This window comes from Hyperolius riggenbachi, chromosome 9 (genome assembly GCF_040937935.1).
Source record: "Hyperolius riggenbachi isolate aHypRig1 chromosome 9, aHypRig1.pri, whole genome shotgun sequence".
Lineage (NCBI taxonomy): Eukaryota > Metazoa > Chordata > Amphibia > Anura > Hyperoliidae > Hyperolius > Hyperolius riggenbachi.
This window is the reverse complement of record NC_090654.1, coordinates 23,984,709-24,003,646: the sequence shown is the minus strand read 5'-3', so window position 1 is coordinate 24,003,646 and position 18,938 is coordinate 23,984,709. Positions and strand designations below refer to the sequence as shown.

The 18,938-nt window shown below is 46.1% G+C and overlaps 1 protein-coding gene across 2 annotated transcripts in view; it reads right to left on the bottom strand.

Annotated features, from left to right (window-relative positions):
- Positions 1-18,938, bottom strand: part of TMEM184B (transmembrane protein 184B) — a 160,142-nt gene that overhangs the window by 6,790 nt on the left and 134,414 nt on the right. Inside the window, exons 9-10 of one of the 2 annotated variants that reach the window (XM_068252134.1) lie at positions 9,702-9,896; positions 2,966-2,989 (exon numbers count right to left, since the gene is read on the bottom strand). In XM_068252134.1, the coding sequence (XP_068108235.1) occupies positions 2,966-2,989; positions 9,702-9,896 (219 nt within the window). The remainder of the gene's footprint in view (positions 1-2,965; positions 2,990-9,701; positions 9,897-18,938) is intronic. The other variant, XM_068252135.1, reaches the window with a different exon arrangement.

The window sequence follows — 18,938 nt, the reverse complement described above, 5'->3', positions numbered from 1 at the left end:
CATGTGATACACACACACTTGCCTACGTGCACACACGCGCACACACGCGCACACACACACACACACACACACACACACACACACACACACACACACACACACACACACACACACACTTGCCTACGCACGTGCCCCCCCCCACACACACACTTGCCTACGCACGTGCCCCCCCCCCCCCACACACACACACGTCTACGCACGTGCCCCCCCCCACGTGATACACACACACACTTGCCTACACATGTGCCCGCGCGCACGCTGATACATACACGTGCCCCCCCTTCCTACACACACATGCCTCCACAGTCACCTCCGTGCTCACAAGAAAAGGATTAAGATGAACTGAGGCCCTAGGTAGTTTTTGCCCACCGCTGACGATTAGCTGGCAGTAAAACAAGAGTAGCAGAGGCGGCAACAAGGATAAAATTATTAAAATCCGCTTAAAAGGAGGGACGCAGGTGGACTCCCCTCCCTCAGGTACAAAAAAGAGCAGCCAATAAGCAGTTATAAAATAACAGTACTATTTATTGGGGACTCTCCAGGTATGCAACGCGTTTCACGGGCCAATATCCCGCTTCATCAGGCAATGAAGTTTGGAGAAACACAACAATTGGTCAAGCTCTGGGTCAAGCGCCTCTCAGACCAATTGCTGCGTTTCTCCAAAATGGATTGCCTGATGAAGCGGGATATTGGCCTGTGAAACGCGTTGCATACCTGGAGAGTCCCCAATAAATAGTACTGTTATTTTATAACGCCTTATTGGCTGGTCTTTTTTGTACCTGAGGGAGGTGAGTCCTCCTTTGTCCCTCCTTTTAAGCGGATTTTAATAATTTTATCCTTGTTGCCGCCTCTGCTACTCTTGTTTAACTGCCGATTAGTCCACCGTGGGTGGAGGGGGTATGTCAGGAATATACTGGGGTGCTTATGATGTAAGGATAATATTTTCATTTGCCTGTCTGACTGCTATGTACTGTACTTCAGATGCGTATGTATGGGTCATCATCTGGCTTTGGGGGAAGCTGTACTTGTCTGTGTGACAGTGTGGAATACAATTACCCTCAGTTCCTGGGAGAGCAGGGAGCTAATTAGAAGCCCTATTGTCCCATTATACCAATCAGGACATAGTCAGGGAACTTCAAAGACCTACATTTGCATCTAAAGAGGACTTCAGTGAATAATGCTTGGGGTAATAAGACAATGGCAGAAGTGAAGTGTGTTGAAGTCCTTTTGATACCATTTGCTACCTGTGGAAATTGAATTATTGGTGGAGGTGCAACCTCCTTATCTTTGATCAGCTAGGAAGTACTGTCAACAATGGGGTTGTCACCTGTAACTTGGACTAGGGAAATCTTTTCATGTATGTGGGCTATTGTACATTTTTCGCAGGTGGATGTTAGATCTCTGGAGATCCAATTATGACTGAGGATGTAATTAAATCTAGCTTCCCCCCGTCCACACAGGCTTACAGCCTCGAGGCGAATATTTCATTATAAAAACCAGGGGACATCTACCTCAAATCAGTTCTCTTCTGACGGTAGCTACGGCTGGTCTCCTGGCCTAAGCTAGTGGACTCCTGGCCTAGCCAGAACTGTGTCCGTCCACACAAAAGTCCACGATTCTTCTATCTGGACCCCTTTATTTTGGTAAGCAAAATCGCTTTGTGTGTTATCTTTGTAACTTTTATCTTGTAACTATTTTTACTTTGTTTTTTGTAATCTTTTTGTATATATTAAGTTCTGCACTGTTCTATGTTTTTCTGGAATATTAAATTATTATTTAATAAGCTTGACTTCTGCTGTACTAAACTAACACTCATAGCCTAGAAGAGACTGAAGTGTAACCGTGTATAAGTTCATGCCTAGTTGTATGTTTGAGCAACACTACCGTATGAAATTGTAATTGCATTGTGTGTGGGGGCGTTTGTCATACGTTGGCCTAAGCGCGCAGCTGACCCAACGTACGAACAACGCCAGTGCGAGTAGCGACAGCAGAGTGGCTAACAGTATCGTTCGGAACGACTGTTAGTGGGTCTTTGCTTCACGACAGTGTAAGATTGCAACTGTGTGGGTGTGTGGGTGCGTGGCGTTCCCGTATTTGGCCTAAGCGCAAAGCTGACCCAAATCCGAAAACGCGGAGTGCGCGCTGAGGACTCGACAGCAGAGTGGAAGTGTCTAGCGAACCGCTAGTGGTGGCAGTGAGAGGTGTTCTGAGGGGTTCCAGCCTTGTTTTAGCTTGACTAAGGCTGCTTCCCCTCTCAGTCTGGTCAAACCCGCAGTCGGGAACCGTATACGCAGGCGTGCCGCGGGCCGGTTCCTGACAGGGGTGTTTCCCCAACTTCTATCTACAGAGAGCGACTTTTTTAGTACCTGAGTGGGGTCAGGTTATAATTCTCCCCACCTGCCGGTCCAGTGGTTGCCTTTGTGGTAACCCATAATTGTGAGTACATTACCATTAATTTTTACTTTGACATACTACACCATATTGGGCTCTCCGTTTCATTTCTGTTTTTTCAAAGCCGCTGATGATTACCTGTCTTTTTTTTTTTTTTCTTTTTGTAAACATTTGGTGGGGCTACATCCACCGGGCCCCTAGACTCTCTCCAGGCCCTAGGCAGCTGCCTAGGTTTGCCTTGTGGATGATCCAGCTCTGACGCACACGCACGCACGCACGCACGCACGCACGCACGCACGCACGCACGCACGCACGCACGCACGCACACACACACACACACACACACACACACACACACACAAAACATCCCCACAATCTGAGTTCATGCAAAGGGCAATAATAAAGCACATTAAAGTAATGGGGGTGGGAGTGGGTACGACACACTGTTAAGGGATGTAAACATACTGATAACACAATGCTGGGAATTGATGAACGAGGAATATACGTAAAGTAGTATATATGAGATTTCAGATGTAAACGAGCAGACAGCTGAGGCAGACAGGGCAGTACCTACCATACGGACCGTATGTCGTGACGGCTGCAACCGGGGCAAAAGCAAGGAGGGAAAAAAGAGAGAGAGAAAGGACAGATGAAGAATACAGAAAGGTTACACTGTGACCTAGAAGTGGAAGCAGTCAGTGACAGCGATCACAGATCATATGAGAATCACACACACATGAGAAGGGCGGGAGTCACATGTCCTGCTCCGTGTGATCTGTGATGACTCAGCACAAACTACTGCTACAAAACAATCCAGGTGTCCTGCGCTGATCCAACACGCTGCACTACAAATACCACCCAGACTCCCGGGGAATAGAAAGACACATCGTGCAGGTTTGGGTTCCTATTGTGTATTGAGGGGAACCGATCTTAATTTACAAAGCACAAAGTTCTTTACATTGCAAAGAAACAACTTTTTTTTTTTTACCTTAAAAGGAAGGTCCTGAGGGCTTCCTCCAGCTCCTGGCAGCCGTCCTGTGCCCTTGCCGCAGCTCCGGTGGCTCCCGGTCCCCTCCGGTGCAGACTTCCTGCGCTTTAGCGTGCGGCTCTCAGAGTTGCACTGTCGTCATCCGGGCTGTACTGCGCAGGCACAGAACTACTGCGACTGTGTTCTGAATGACGTCAGCGCGACTCCCGAGAGCCACTCGCACAGGCATCTTGCATCGGAGGGGACCCCGACCCACCGGCGGGGAGCGGAGCTGGGGTGAGGGCACATGATGGATGCAAGGGGCTGGAGGAAGCCCCGGGTAAGTAGACTTTTGTTTTTTGATGCAGCTCGGACGTGTCCTTTAACCATTTTCGGATTTCCCAGACGCATAACTACGCCCCTATTGACTTAATTAGCGGATCAGGGGCGTTTATAAACGCCCCTGCCGCTATTGTGCTGTGCGGGCGCGATCGCGCGCGCGCTCCCGCGCGCCCCCGCTCCCGCGCGCTCCCGCCCGCGGGTGCGCGCCCCCGTGCGTGCACGTGCACCAGCTTCATTTATTTCTGGGTAGGATTGATGAATGGGAATAATTACTCCCATCACCAATCAGATGCCTGTAACCATGAATGAGCACTGCTATAAGCCAATAGCAGTGCTCATTCATTTGTGAGGTTTACAAACAATGTTGCCAGCACTTAAGAAGATACAGTTACCTTGTAATCACTCCTGAGAGGATTACAAGGTAACTGGATCTTCTTTTCTTGTAGTCTGACTGCCACCTAGAGGATTTTATAAATATACCAGGACTTATAAATAAATATACCAGGACTATATACCCCTGATCAACCCTGATTAACCCTGATTAACCCTGATCAACCCTGATCTAATCCTAGCCTCCCTTGCTTTTTTTTTTATGGTTGGAAATATAGAAATAGTGTATCTTTTCATTTTTTTCTCTTTTTTCTTTTTAAAATGCATAGAGAATAACATTATTACTAAAATAAAATATCACCCTTGAAAAGCCTAATTTGTGGCGAAAAAAACAACCTATAGATCATTCACATGTGATGAGTAGCAATAAAGTTATCAGTGAATGAATGGGAGGAGCGTTGAAATGTAAAAGTTGTTTTGGTTTTAAGGGAAGAAAACCTGTGATCCTGAAGTGGTTAAAGTGTACCTGAGACAAGAGGAATAAGGCCCTGTTCACACTTGTAAACGCAATTTGCTTTGTGATTGCTCTTCGCATTTCTGGTGAATGATCAGGATGCAATTGCTGGGAAAATGCTACATGCAGCAGCGTATTTGCGCCCTGCGATAATTGCAAATGCGCCCCAATCGCTGTAGTGAGAGAAATCCCACAGCAGCGCTTTGCTGATCGCCAGGGCAAAAAATTGTACAAATTGTGTGAATGGGGCCTAAGTGAGTTTTTCCTTACCTGGAGCTTCCTCCAGCCCCCCTTTACACCCTCCGTTCCAATCCATTGTGCTGCCACCAGCCAAATTAAAGTCCTGGCTGAGTAACATGTGCTATCCCAGCCCAGCGCCTCCTCGATTGCTCTCCCAAGGCTGGGCGAGTTCTGCGCAATTCATTCAGTCTTGTAACTGCGCATGTGCACAGAATGCTCCTAGCCACAGAAGCACGATTAAGGAGGGGCGTGGCCCTGAACAGCACATGCGCAGAAGGCCTTGGTCTGCAGACTTTCATTTGGTTGCAGCAATACAATGGATCAGACCGGGAGGACACAGAGGGACCTGACACTACAAGGTGCTGGGAGAAGCCCCAGGTAAGTAGAAAGCCTCTTGTGCCCACGTCTCAAGTTTACCTTAAAAGAAACCTAAAGTGAGGGAAAGAAGTTTTATTTTACTTACCTAAGGCTTCATCCAGCCCCCTGCAGTGTATCTGGTCCCTCAGTGTCCTTCCGCTGTCATTCCCAGCTGCTCGTGCCGCCTCAATCAAGCTCCTGTGGCCAGGTGGCATACTGCACATGCGCAGTTCAGAAAACTTGCAACTGCGCATGCGCAGACTGCTCCTGGCTATGGGAGTGCGATCGAGTAGGTGCATGGCTGGGCATACACATGCATACACGTCAATACTCTCCTGCACTGTATACTAGGCCTTTGCTTGACACATTTTGGCAAGTTATAGGAAAAAAAGGGTTATGAAAAGGAATTGTATCACTTTTTTCACAGAAATCCTGGGGAAAATGAACGTCGGGGAGGTTAACAGTACAGTTTTTAGTGGACGATTGTGTTATATGATCAGATTTGTTTAGTTGTATTGTATGCAAACAGAGCAACTGGTGGACCCAATCGCATTACTAATAGTTTCCTAGGAATTGGGCAATTGGCGTGGTGGATTTTATCAGATACAATCCCAACTGGTTTCGACACTGGGAGTTTAAATACTTCAATACTATCTCTTGTCTCAATGTATATATTGATAATATGAATGTTCGCAAGCCAAAAAAAATAAATAAAAAAAAAATGAATCACATTTAAAGCGGATCTCCTGTGTAAATTTAAAAGAAACCTGAAGTGAGAAGATCTCACCGCTGACTCCCGACGTCTCTCGCCGCAGCTCACTGGCCCTGCCTGTCTCTATGACGGCAGAGCCCTGTGAGCAGGTCAGGAGCGGATTTCATTGGCTTCTGGCCCTGTCTTTCAATGTAAGCAACTCCCATTGGCTTACATTGACAGACAGGGCCAGAAGCCAATGAAAGCGGCTCCTGACCGGCTCACAGGAACTCTGCCGTAATAGAGACAGCAGAGTGGGTGGCCCAGGTTCCTGACATGTGGCGGTGACGGAGAGTGCGGCGGGTACGTGTGGCGATTCGTCGCTATCTGTCGGGATTCTGCTGTTTCTGGTACCTGCGGTCTCTGGTCCTTGAGGAGGCGGGGGGGGGGGGGGGGGGGCGGGGCAGAGACCGCTGGTGCTCAAGTGGTTAAAGGGAACCAGAGAACCAGAGACGAAGCACCCTTGTGTATTTTACCATATATATCAGTAAGAACATTAGAGAAAACTCTTACCATATGCTCTCTGTTTCATCCTCACTGCTAAAAGTGTCTGTTATCAGCTGTGATAAGAAACCCGGACTGAGCATTCAGTCTGGCTTTGTAGGGGATAATTATAGCTGAGTCATTATAGCAGCGCCACAAGGGGGCAGGCTTGGGTTTGAAAAGACACCAGAGAAGACAGACTCAGCTATAATCTTTCCGTAGCAAAGCTAGACTGAGTGCTCAGTCGGGGATTCTTATCAGAGGTGATAACAGTCAGATTAAACAGAGAACAATGAAGCAAAGAGCAGATTAGGTGTTTACTGTCATGTTCCCACTGATTTATAAAGTAAAATACAAGAGGGTGCTTCATCTCTGGTTCTCTTTAATGAGCACAGTTCGTACTGGTGGTGCCACCAGCATAGGGTGTCTTTCCTTCCTGAATACAGGGGAACCACCAGTAGCCTTGCTCATCACGAGCTAATCACAAGTGACCACAGTGGTTACTCGTGATTCAAATAAGTTGTAATTGCTTGCAACACGACCAATAGGTCGCTTGCAAGCTCTTTGAAACGCAGGACGGACGTCGGCATTATGGGTAATTAACCCCGCTGCATACAGCCGCTCAGCTGCGGCAATTACAACTCATTTGAATCACGAGTAACCACCGTGGTTACTCGTGATTAGTAAGGCTACTGGTGGTTCCCCTGTATTCAGGAAGGAAAGACACCCTATGCTGGTGGCACACACTAAAAAACCTTCATCTGCTCCTCACTGGATCTGATTGGGAAGAACGAAGCTGAGAAATAAGCCAGGGAAGCTTTGCCCTTACTGCAATTCAATGCCACAAACTCAGCGCGCAATTCATTTATGAATATTGAATCCATGTTGATTTTCCAGGCATCATTTCTTAGTATGAAGTTGGTGATTGAGGGTGAGGAGGCGGTGACCTCTAGCGGCCATCAATGGTAATGCAGATTCATTACAGCTGCAGTTCATTATTATGAAAGCCTGCTGAGTCTGGGTATTCAAACTATGTCCCACTCTAAGTCACATGACCCTCTATTGGCATTGTGGGGAATTTACAGCTTTGTCTATGGGGTAAGGATACAGCAATGACGCCATGCCTCATCTCACAGCCTGGCCACCGGTTGTAGGAGACGGTCATCGTACAAAATATATGTGGCTGGGGCATGGCCTCGGGGGATATGGGAGAGGGGGTAGTGGGGGGTCTTACATGTGGTTCTGGCGGTGGTCAGCTGGGCGTGGGGAGAAGCTGAGAGACCGCTCTCCCTGCACTAGGCCATGTAAGGGACTATAACAAATAGAGTAGAATAAAAACGTTTAAAACCGTCTAAAAGAGGAGGATGTTCAGGTGGACTTACCTCCCTCGAAAATATAAAACTCAATTGAGTCACAATATATCAATACAAATATTTTATGTAACTCCACTTAGTGCAACGCATTTCACAGGTGTGGTCCCGCTTCATCAGGCAAACAGGAGTATAACTCAATGGGTCTAAATGCAGAAGTGAGCGCCTCGGTGGAGGGGTGCTACCCCGTTTCCTATCTACAGAGAACGACATCTTAAAAACCTGAGTGGGGTCAGGTTCTAATACTCCCCACCTGCACTTGAAGTGGTTGCCTATGGATAACCCTTGTTTGTGAGTATATCTAAATATTTTGCTTTAAACCACGACCAACTCAACAATACTACACCATATTGGGCTCTCGATTTCTCTTTGTTCTTTCAAGCATATAACAAATAGATTTCCCTACTGACTACCTAATCTGTCTCTTTGGACACAAAATTCAGGGTGCGGCTATTGTTGGCCGAGATTACCCAACTCACTCTGGGAGAGTACAGTGGCCATTTGCATTATAACTTCCTTTCAATGTTAATCTGAGATTATCTTTTCATAGCCAAGAATCATGTACAGTATATGAAAATTCAAATGGATATGTAAAGAGGCCCTGTAGTGACGAATAGTAGACTGCAGTAAATTATTCAGGCAACCCACTTTTAAGGTAATTTTCCTGGTTTCAGCATCAGAAACACTTCCTATAGCTATATATTGCTGCATATTGGTATATAGCCCTACCCTCCCAGTGATGCTTATCCTAGGCTAATTAACTCATCACAATTCTCCTCCCCCAGAGCATTCTGGGAGACCAGGCATTATTTTCAATGGCTTTGGAATTTTCAGTAAACAGACATTCAGCAGAGCTGCACCTGACAGGACTAAAGATGTCACCACCAGTGATAAAATGATAAATTAATGTAAATCAGGGAGAGGAAAGATTTCACAATGGGCAAACACTGACTGAATTTATAAAAGGATATTGTAAAAAAATAAAATAGGCAAATTCCTCTTTAAAAGACAACGGAAGTGAGAGGGATATGGAGGCTGCCATATTCATTTCCTTTTAAGCAATACCAGTTGCCTGGCAGCCCTGCTGATCCTCTGCCTCTAATAACTTTGGCCCTAGACCAGGCATGGGCAAACTCGGCCCCCCAGCTGTTACAGAACTACAAGTCCCACAATGCATTTGCCTTTATGAATCATGACTGTGGCTGTCAGACTCCTGCAATGCATTGTGGGACTTGGAGTTCCTTAACAGCTGGAGGGCCAAGTTTGCCCATGCATGATCTAGATCCTGCAGCAGATCAGGTGATTCTGACATTTTGTCACATCTGACAAGATGATCTGTATGCTTTCTATTGTGCGACTCAGACACTACTGCGGCCAAATAGATCCGCAGGACAGCCGGGCAACTGGTATTGTTTAGAATAAAACAAATATGACAGCCTCCACATACTTCTCACTTCGGTTGTCCTTTTAAGAGAACCTTAACTGAGAGGGATATGGAGGTTTCCTATAAAACAATACCAGTTGCCTGGCAGTCCTGCTGATCTCTTTGGCTTCAGTAGTGGCTGAATCACACAACTCCTGGCCGCAATAGCAGCATAGGGGGCGATATACAGTCTGGGAACGCGAACAATCACTCGTGTTCCCATGCCTGTCGGCCGGTGACGGCCAAACCGGAAGTAGCCGCCGGCGGGTCCTGGACCATCAGAGCAGGGCTGCGAGGGCACCGATCGGCTGCAGGGGGCTGAGGGAAGCCCCAGGTGAGTTCATTTCATTTTTTTGCCTGGCTTTAGGTTCACTTTAAGACACTTGCTAAGGCATTTACAAACGTTAATGATTATATTACTGAGGTTAGAGGTGCAGGCATTTGTATGCACGTTGGGACTGCAGGCGGAGTTTGGCTTTAACATGTCTAGCTCTCAGACGACATGACTGGTGGAGGAGAGAGGCTACACTCACCTTGGGCATCCAGCCTTTTGTCCAAGTAAACTTTGTAAGTAAAAGCGTAACGTAGCGCTATAGCTGCAAAGAACATTTCCACGCAGATAATAAAATTCTGGTAGCCGGCAGCCACCGTTCCTTCCCCCACCGTCACCTCCGCGGAATGGATCTTCGGGATGGCCCCGCACTTCTCTAGTATAGCCAAAAGCATTCCTGCAAGACACAAACACCACAAATCATAAGGAAGAGATACCGAGAGCCCAATATAGTGTAGTATGTATTGGAAAATGATGACTAGTGCAGGTAAGTAACATAACACTCACCAAACAGGGTTACCTTCTAGGCACCCACTGTAAAGGCAGGTGGGGAGATTTAAGAGCTGTCCCCACTCAGAATTAAGAAGTCGCTCTCTGTAGATCGGAAAGAAGGGGACGACACCCCTCCACCAGTGGTGGACAAAGGTATCGCAGGAATAGAACAGAAGCGCCAACAGGACAAAATATGCTTACCTCCCCAAAGCAGACATGAAACTGTCAGTTTTCAAAAAAGCATAGATTTATTAGCATACTCCCAGTGTTGCAACACGTTTCACGGGTAAAGTCCTGCTTCATCAGGCAACAAAGGAGTATTTTACAGTCCTATGTCACAATAATGGCAGAGGCGCCTCTGTCTGGCGTTACTTTGACATTTGCCTGTAAAATAGTCCTTTGTTTATTGCCTGATGAAGCAGTCCACCACGGCCTCCATGGCATTTTTAAAGTGTTTAGTATATTTTATCCTGTTGACGCCTCTGTTCACTCCTTCAGACAAATCAACAAGGCTATACTGTATATTGATAATTTCTAAGAGGTACGGATGGTAAAGTAGATGTAAATAACTTTGAGTTGATGCAAATATGTATGCAAATTAATGCAGCTTAAAAATGAACCAATCAAATCATGCAGAGGTAAAATTCGATTGGTTCATTTTCAAGCTTCATAAATTTGCATAAACTGGCATTAACTCAAAGTTAATTGCATCTACTTGACCATCACTATTAAGAGGTTATGCCCATAAGCTTCAGTGGACTTTGAAGAAAGGAGAGCTGACTTCATTTGAGTTGAGAGGTTTGACTCATCGGCTGGAGAGCCAACACGTGATAATTTACATACAACACACCATACAGAGTTACGTGTGTCTACACAAAGAAGTAACAACTTTATGAAAGCATCGCTATAAGAGGTCCAGGTCACGGTGGCAAGACATCCAGCAGGTACCTCTCAGCCTGACCAGAGCACTGCCACATGCCTAGGTAAGAGCCCAGGTGGGAACAGAGTTTACACATCTCTGCTGGCACAGCGTGTGGCACTATCCTGTGGCAATCAGCCGCATGTGGAACATTTCAGCTGGAACTGCACAGTCAACCTGGTTTTGAGTGATAATCCCACTTTTAATGCCACGTCAGACTGTGGTTTCTTTACTTTAAGACTTCCTAAGCCCTGGCATAACAATCCCTGCACTTTGTGTATATTTAGGCTACAGGCCTGCAAGTCTATAAATATCACCGCAGTAAGAACAGGAAGGTGGAAGCGCTGGGAGGCGGCAGGATGACAATTGCTGCAGAAAGAGCCATTTCCTTTCGGCTTGCAGCAGTCCAGCTCATTCACTATCATTAGGTTGTGGAGATTTATTCAGATGGGAGGCTCAGGGTTAGTAGAACCTGCTCGGTGTATTGCTATGGTCACGGCATGTGAAGACCACCTGATCACAACTAGATGTATTGACTTAAAGTGGACCTGAATTCAGAACTTCCTCTCTGTTCTAAAAGATACACAATAGCATAATAACCTTTAAATAAAAACATTTTCAGTGACACAGGGGAGAGATCGAATTACAACTAGTAATTAGACACATATGAGGGGGAATAAGACAGGCTAAACTCATTAAATACATACAGGGTACATTTCTGTTATGTTTTCCTTGTGTCCTGTACAAGAGGTCAGGTCCACTTTAAAGGATACATCCAGAGGAAAAAAAATAAAAATAAATAAAAAGTATCACTCACCTGGGGCTTCTTCCAGCTCCTACAATTCTGTTAGGTAGGGATGCTCAAAGTCGGATTCGGGAGATACCTCCCGATAGTTGCTATCCGGATATCTCCCAGTTACCTGTGCGGGGTGGGCGGGGGTGGTCAATCTTACCTGTCTGACATCTTCTTAGGTCCGTCCCTCGGTGCCTCCCACACGCATCACGTGACTACAAACACTTCCTCCTTCAACCCGGAAGGAGGAAGTGTTTGTAATCGCGTGACCGCCGCGTGGACCGCATCGTGGGAGGCGCTGAGGGACGGACGAAGAAGACGTCAGACAGGTAAGATTGACCCCCCCCCCGCCCACCCCGCACAGGTAACTGGGAAATATCCGGATAGCAACTATCGGGAGGTATCTCCCGAATCCGAATTTGAGCATCCCTGCTGTTAGGTCCCATGCTGTAGTTCCACTGAGCCAGGCCTCCCATCGCTGGGTGCTCTCTGCGCTTGTACAGTTCAATTCTCTGTGAACTGCGCAAGCACAGAGGAATCACGACAGGCGCACCACGCGACTGCGCAGAAGATCCAGGCGCATTCACAGATCGCCATCTTCCAGAGGGAAAAGCGGAGGCCTGGATCAGAGCGGAACTGCCCTGTGAATGATACGAGATGAGAGGGATATGGAGACTGCCATATATAAACAATACCAGTTACATGGCATCATCTTTCTTGCAGCCGTAGTTTCTGGTTCACATATCTGAAACATGCATGCAGCAAATCCAGTCACACTTGAATCAGACATTTGATCTGCTGCATGCTTGTTCAGGGTCTATGGCTAAAATTATTAGAGGCAGAGGATCAGCAGGGCTGCCAGGCAACCTGCACTGGGCATGATTCAGGCCTGGAACTCACTACAAATCGCTAGTAAAATCGCTAGCATTTTTAGTAAGCGATTTCATGAGCGGTTTCCGGCGCCTTTTGGGTTGATTTGAAAAAGTGTAAGCATTTTGCCAGCGATTGTGTAGCGATTTGCGATTAGTGATTTTAATTCTGATTGGTCCTTTCAATGTATCAATTTTATTTACAGTTTGCAATCGCGCTCCAATCGCTATGTGTAGCGATTCATGAGCGATTTTCCAGCACTTCAGTACATTACATTGAAGCTCAAACGCTTTCAAAATGCTGCATGTCCTGCGATGGAGATTTTACTAATCGCAATCGCTACTGTGGAATTTGTTACATTTACTTACATTGGCAGAGCGTTTAGGGAAAGCGCCAGCGATTCAAATGCTGAAAAAAAAAGACCACATTTACTTACGGTAAAGTCTTTTCCAGTAGTCTGAAAGACAGCACCCCCTCTTGAGACTTGTCTCTCTTCCCTCATAGTGGACAGGAAGCTAAAAGATAAAAAAATTTGCATAGCGGATATGCAGGCAGCATAAATACCCCCCAGCTCACCTAGAGCCCTCAGTTAATAAAAAAAGATTATACGGACGTATGCTTAAATAACAAAACAAAAAAATAATATGTATATTTACCTCAATATTTCCCACACTGGGTGGGTCGCAGGGGTGCTGTCCTTCAGACTACTGGAAAAGACTTTACCGTAAGTAAATGTGGTCTTTCCCAGAACGTCTTTCAGGACAGCACCCCCTCTTGAGAGATAGACAAGATGAAATCTTAGGGTGGGACGACTGCTTGTAGAACTTTTCTGCCAAAACTCAAGTCTGCACTGGATAGGACATTTAGCCTGTAGTGCCTGACAAAAGTATTCTGACTGGACCAGGTGGCCGCCTTGCAAATCTGTTCGATGGATGCACCAGCCCTCTCTGCCCAGGATGTAGAGATGCCCCTTGTCGAATGAGCTTTGATTGAAGTAGTAAGCAGTTTCCCCTGAGATCGGTATGAAGTAGTAATGGCTTCTCTAATCCATCTGGCCAATGTAGCTTTGGAGGCCTGCTTCCCTCTAGACACTCCCCCAAACAATACCAACATCGAATCCGACCTTCTCCATTCCTTACATAGTTACATAGTTACATAGTTATTTTGGTTGAAAAAAGACATACGTCCATCGAGTTCAAACAGTATAAAGTACAACACCAGCCTGCTCCCTCACATATCCCTGTTGATCCAGAGGAAGGCGAAAAAACCCTTACAAGGCATGGTCCAATTAGCCCCTAAAGGGAAAAATTCCTTCCCGACTCCAGTCCTTTCGAGATAATGAATGATACATCTTCTTACATCTAGACAATGCAGACGTTTTTCCTTCTCATTGGATGGATTTGCGCAAAAGGAAGGTAGAAATATCTCCTGGTTTCTGTGGAATTTAGATACTACCTTAGGAAGGAAGGCGCTGTCTATCCTTAATGTAATCCTATCATCTGAAATAATACAGTATGGTTCCTGAATCGATAAAGCCTGAAGTCCCCCAACCCTTCTTGCTGAAGTGATTGCCAGCAGAAAGGCGGTTTTTTTTTTTTAAAGATTCTTTTATTTTCAAAAATGTTTTCCAGTACAAACAACATACAAGAATATAACACGTCAAAGCTGTTATAGGAGTGAACATTTCTAGTCAAATATACATATAGATTCCCCGGCAGATAACCTGTACTGGCGGGTAGTGAAAAAGGTAAGTTTCGGTATTGGTATGACTAGTCCAGTCCTTGATTGACCAAAGAGAGTTCCATTCCAATAGTAGATGGATGAGAATAGGAAGAGTCTTTTGAGCTGTGTAGAGTGCATCCTAGTGAGAGGCCAGGGCCCGGAAGGGTTCATACCCCGGACTCCCATGCTTGTAATGGGATTCTTCTTATAGATTGGGCTCAGATTGGTACTTTGTATAGAGTCCACAATTGCGTCAGAAGGTTTCTAGAGGAATGCTTATTTTACTAGGGATGAGAGTGTATAACATATATAAAGATAGAAGAAGAGAGAGAAGGGTTTAGTGAAGAGGGAGAAGAAGGGAAGAGAGGTAGAGGAGTGGAAAGGGTCGCGCGCCTTACCCGGTGCCGCTTAGTGTCAGTTTTAAGTTTGCCAGGGGTAACTATCTTTGAGGTCGGATGTGGGCAGTGGTCCCTCCCAAGATGGGGAGGGGGAAGAGAGGTGTTAGCTAGAAGAGAGGGAGACATAGCGGGGTGTTTCGATGAACTCAAACCAGCCCACCCAAGTCTTCATAAATTGGTCTCGTCTTTCATGTATAGTAGAGGTGAGATCCTCCATCTTTTGCACCCAATCAATCTCCCTGAACCACTCTTTAATTGTGGGGGGGTCTGGTGATTTCCAGCGTCGGGCAATTACAACTTTAGCCGCGTTGACTAGGTGTCTTGTAAGGGTTTTTTTGTAACGTCTAATTGACCATTGATTATGATGTAATAGGAAGAAGGCGGGCGAGTCAGGGGGGAGATGATCTGTGAGAGAGTGCATGATATCTCTTACATCACTCCAAAACTGCCTAAGTTTATTACATGACCAGAATGTGTGTAGCAACGTGCCCGTCTCCAGTTCGCATCTCCAGCACAATGGGGAGACCGAGGGGAACATTTTATTGAGTCTGGAGGGGGTCAGGTACCATCTGGTAAAGACTTTGTATCCTGCTTCCTGGCTTCGAGATGAGATAGAGGACTTGTGGGCAAATATTAAAATTTTCCCCCATTGTTTGTCCGTAAAGGTCATTTCTAGGTCCTCCTCCCACTTAATTCTATATGCTTGACAGGGTTCCTCAGTAGCGTTTAGGAGGGAATATACCAGAGATATAGTGCCACGGATAGGGCCCTCTCCCATACAGGCGTGCTCAAGTGGAGTAACGCGTCTGTCAAAACTCGCTATCGTTCCCTGGGAGAGTAGAAAGTGCCTGAATTGGATAAGGCTCCAAATATCTAACGCTGGGGAGCCCAAGGATGAACGTAGGGCCTCCAGTTCTGTCCATTTCCCCCCTGATATCAAGTGGTGAGCTCTAAGGATGGTACCTAATTTCCATGGGGCATATCCTCTTGGGCCAAGTCCCATAGGGAAACTCTCATTACCTAAAATGGGCATCAGGGGAGACGGCCAGGGTGAAATAAGTGGCATTTCCCTATATTTAGCTAGTATGCGAATGGTCTGTTGGGGAATAGTGGCTGCCGAGTTTACTTTCAAGGGGTGAATAGACCAAGGTCTACCTTTCAGTGAGCTTCCTAGTAGCTCCTCTTCCATACTCATCCATCGCTTGATGGAGCCGTGCCTGTGCCAGTCAATCACCCTGATCAGAGAGGCTGCAACGTAATATAGGCGTGGATTTGGGACCGCCATCCCCCCTGATTCCTTGGGAGCAGTTTGAACAGTATATTTTAACCTGGGTTTCTTACCGTTCCAGATAAATTGGGAAAAGGTTCTCCTTAATTGCGTGAAGTATGATGAGGGGATGAAGATGGGCATTGTCTGGAACAAGTATAGAAGACGTGGCATTATCGTCATTTTGATGATACAACTCCTCCCAAACCAGGAGAACTGGGGCTTGTCCCAAGACTGCAAGTCCTGTTTGATGCGGTGCAGGGCAGGGGTAAAGTTTGCAGATACCAGGTCTCTGGGGTTAGGTGTGATCTGAATGCCCAGATATTTCAGCGAGCGAGTGGGCCATTTAAAGGGAAAATTACTTTGTAAAAGCGTCTTGAGTTCTCCTGGGAGTTGTAAGCTTAATGCTTCACTCTTGTCGTAATTGATGGACATGTTTGATATCTCTCCATAGTTTTTGAATTCGGCCAGCAAATTTGGTAGTGAGACGTGGGGGTTTGTGAGAAAAAACATGAGGTCATCCGCATATGCAGCTATTTTGTGAGTAGAGTTGGGAAAAGTGACTCCCTGTATGTCAGGATTATTTCGGACTGTGCACAGGAACGGCTCCAAAGAAAGCGCAAAGATTAGGGGCGAGAGAGGGCAGCCCTGGCGGGTGCCATTACGTATATGGAATTGGTCTGATAATGTTCCGTTTGCTTTCACCCTAGCAGTGGGGCATGTATAGAGAGCCAGGATACAACCAAGCATACTATCTGGCAGACCTATATGCTTAAGTGTGCCTGCAATGAGGTCCCAGTCCACCCTGTCAAAAGCTTTTTCTGCGTCCGTTGACAGCAAGAGAGTTGGTATGGACTGAGACCTCACCCAATGCATGATGTTCAGAGTTCTAATGGTGTTGTCTCTGGCCTCTCGGCCCCAGACAAACCCCACCTGATCGTAGTGAATTATTGAAGGGATGAGGGGGGCCAATCTATTTGCCAGCATTTTCGCATAGATCTTCAGATCTACATTAAGCAGAGATATAGGCCTGAAGCTCTGGCACTGAGCCGGATCTTTACCTTCCTTTAGGATTACGGAGATATGGGATTCGAGCATTTGAGGGGGGAAGGGATTCCCACCCAGGAGGGGGTCAGAGATGGCATTAAATGTTTTGAGGAGATGTGGGGATAATTGCTGTGCGAATTTCTTATAATATTCTGCTGTATAGCCATCTGGGCCTGGTGCTTTGCCTGAGGGCGTTTGAGAGAGGGTTATGTGTAATTCGTCTTCTGTGAATGGGTCCTCTAGCATTTTAGCGTCTTCTGGGGATAGCTTCGGCATCTGTGATTGTTTAATATAGTCCGCTATTCTACTCTGCTTGGCCTCTACATTGGATGCAGGGTAACGGTGAGGGAGATTATATAAGTTGGAGTAAAAATCCTTGAAGGTCTCTGCAATCTTTTCATATTTATAATGCATTACTGAACGTTTATCCTTGATACAAGGTATGTAGTTTGAGGTTTGTTGGGTTTTTAATGCTTTGGCCAGTATTGAGCTACACTTGTTGCCAAACTCATAGAAAGTGCGCCGACAACGCAGGGCTGCATATTTAACTTTAAAGAATAATAGTGATTTGAGTTTTTCTCTCAGATTTGTAAGAGTAGTCAGTGTTGTAGGGGCTCTATCTCTTTTATGTTTCTGTTCTAGCTCACCAATCGATATCAGGATGTCATTAATGTCTTTATCCCTTTCCCGCTTTTTCCTCGCCCCTTCCCTAATCAGAAGTCCTCGCGTAAAGCATTTTTGTGTTTCCCAGATCGTGATGGGGGACATATCTCCCGTAGCATTTATCTCGAAGAATTCCTCCAGTTCCCGTTTGATTCTCTGGAAGACCTGTTTATCCTCCAGGAGAGAATTGTTTAACCGCCAGGAAGCAGGACCTCGTCTATTTTCCCCGATGGCTAAGTCTACAGAGACTGGAGCATGATCAGATAGGGAAATGTTTCCAATAGAGGGGGCTGTGGATACTGAGAGGAGGTTATGGGAGACGAAGATATAGTCTATCCTGGTATATGCATTGTGGGGAAATGAGTAATATGTATAATCAATTGCGGATGGATTGTGAAGCCTCCATACATCTACTAGTTGCATGGATCGTAGTAGTGATTTACATTTACGTAGAGCTACATGAGAGACCGATGACTTTTTTGAGGAGGAATCTAGTTCCGGATCTAGAGCCATATTTAAGTCCCCTCCTAGGAGGACACTGCCTTCGGCAAAAGCATGGAGTTTCGCCATAAATGCCTGGAAAAAGGTCGTCTGCTGAGTATTAGGAGCATAAAATGAGCCTATAGTGATCTTTTGATTATGCAATGTACCTTTAATCAAATTAAATCTGCCTTGTGGATCTTGATATTGCTCTATTAAAGTGAAGGGGGTATCCCGTGAGATTAGAATGGCAGTCCCTTTGATCTTTGATGATTGCGGGGAGCTGAAGAACGCAGTTCTATAGAACCTATTGAAGAGCCTGGGTGGTTTTGGGCCCTTGAAGTGTGTTTCTTGTAGACAGACTACGTTAGCTCTCTCCTTGTGGCATAGGTGTAGTACAGACGACCTTTTTTCAGGTACATTTAACCCTCTGGCATTGAGTGAAAGTAATTTAAGTGACTGATGGAATTGTCATGATCCGAGCGGACCAGGCATGGCGTACGACCCCATATAGCAGGTAAGATTGATAGGGGAAAGAGGTAGAAGAAAAGGAACAGAAAGGGAAGAAGAACAAAGATGCGTGTAAAGAGCCACGCAGAACACAAAAGTGTCATTAACATTTCAACCTTTGTTCCTGGAGTGGACCTTTTCGGGTCCAGGTCCAGGATGGATCTCAACTCGATTCCCAGGGAACCGTAGGGGTTCCCCTTTGTATCGGCGCGTCGCCCTGGGGTAAGTGTGCCCACAGTGAATCAGCAAGTGAGCTCCCTCACTCCCGGGCGACCGCA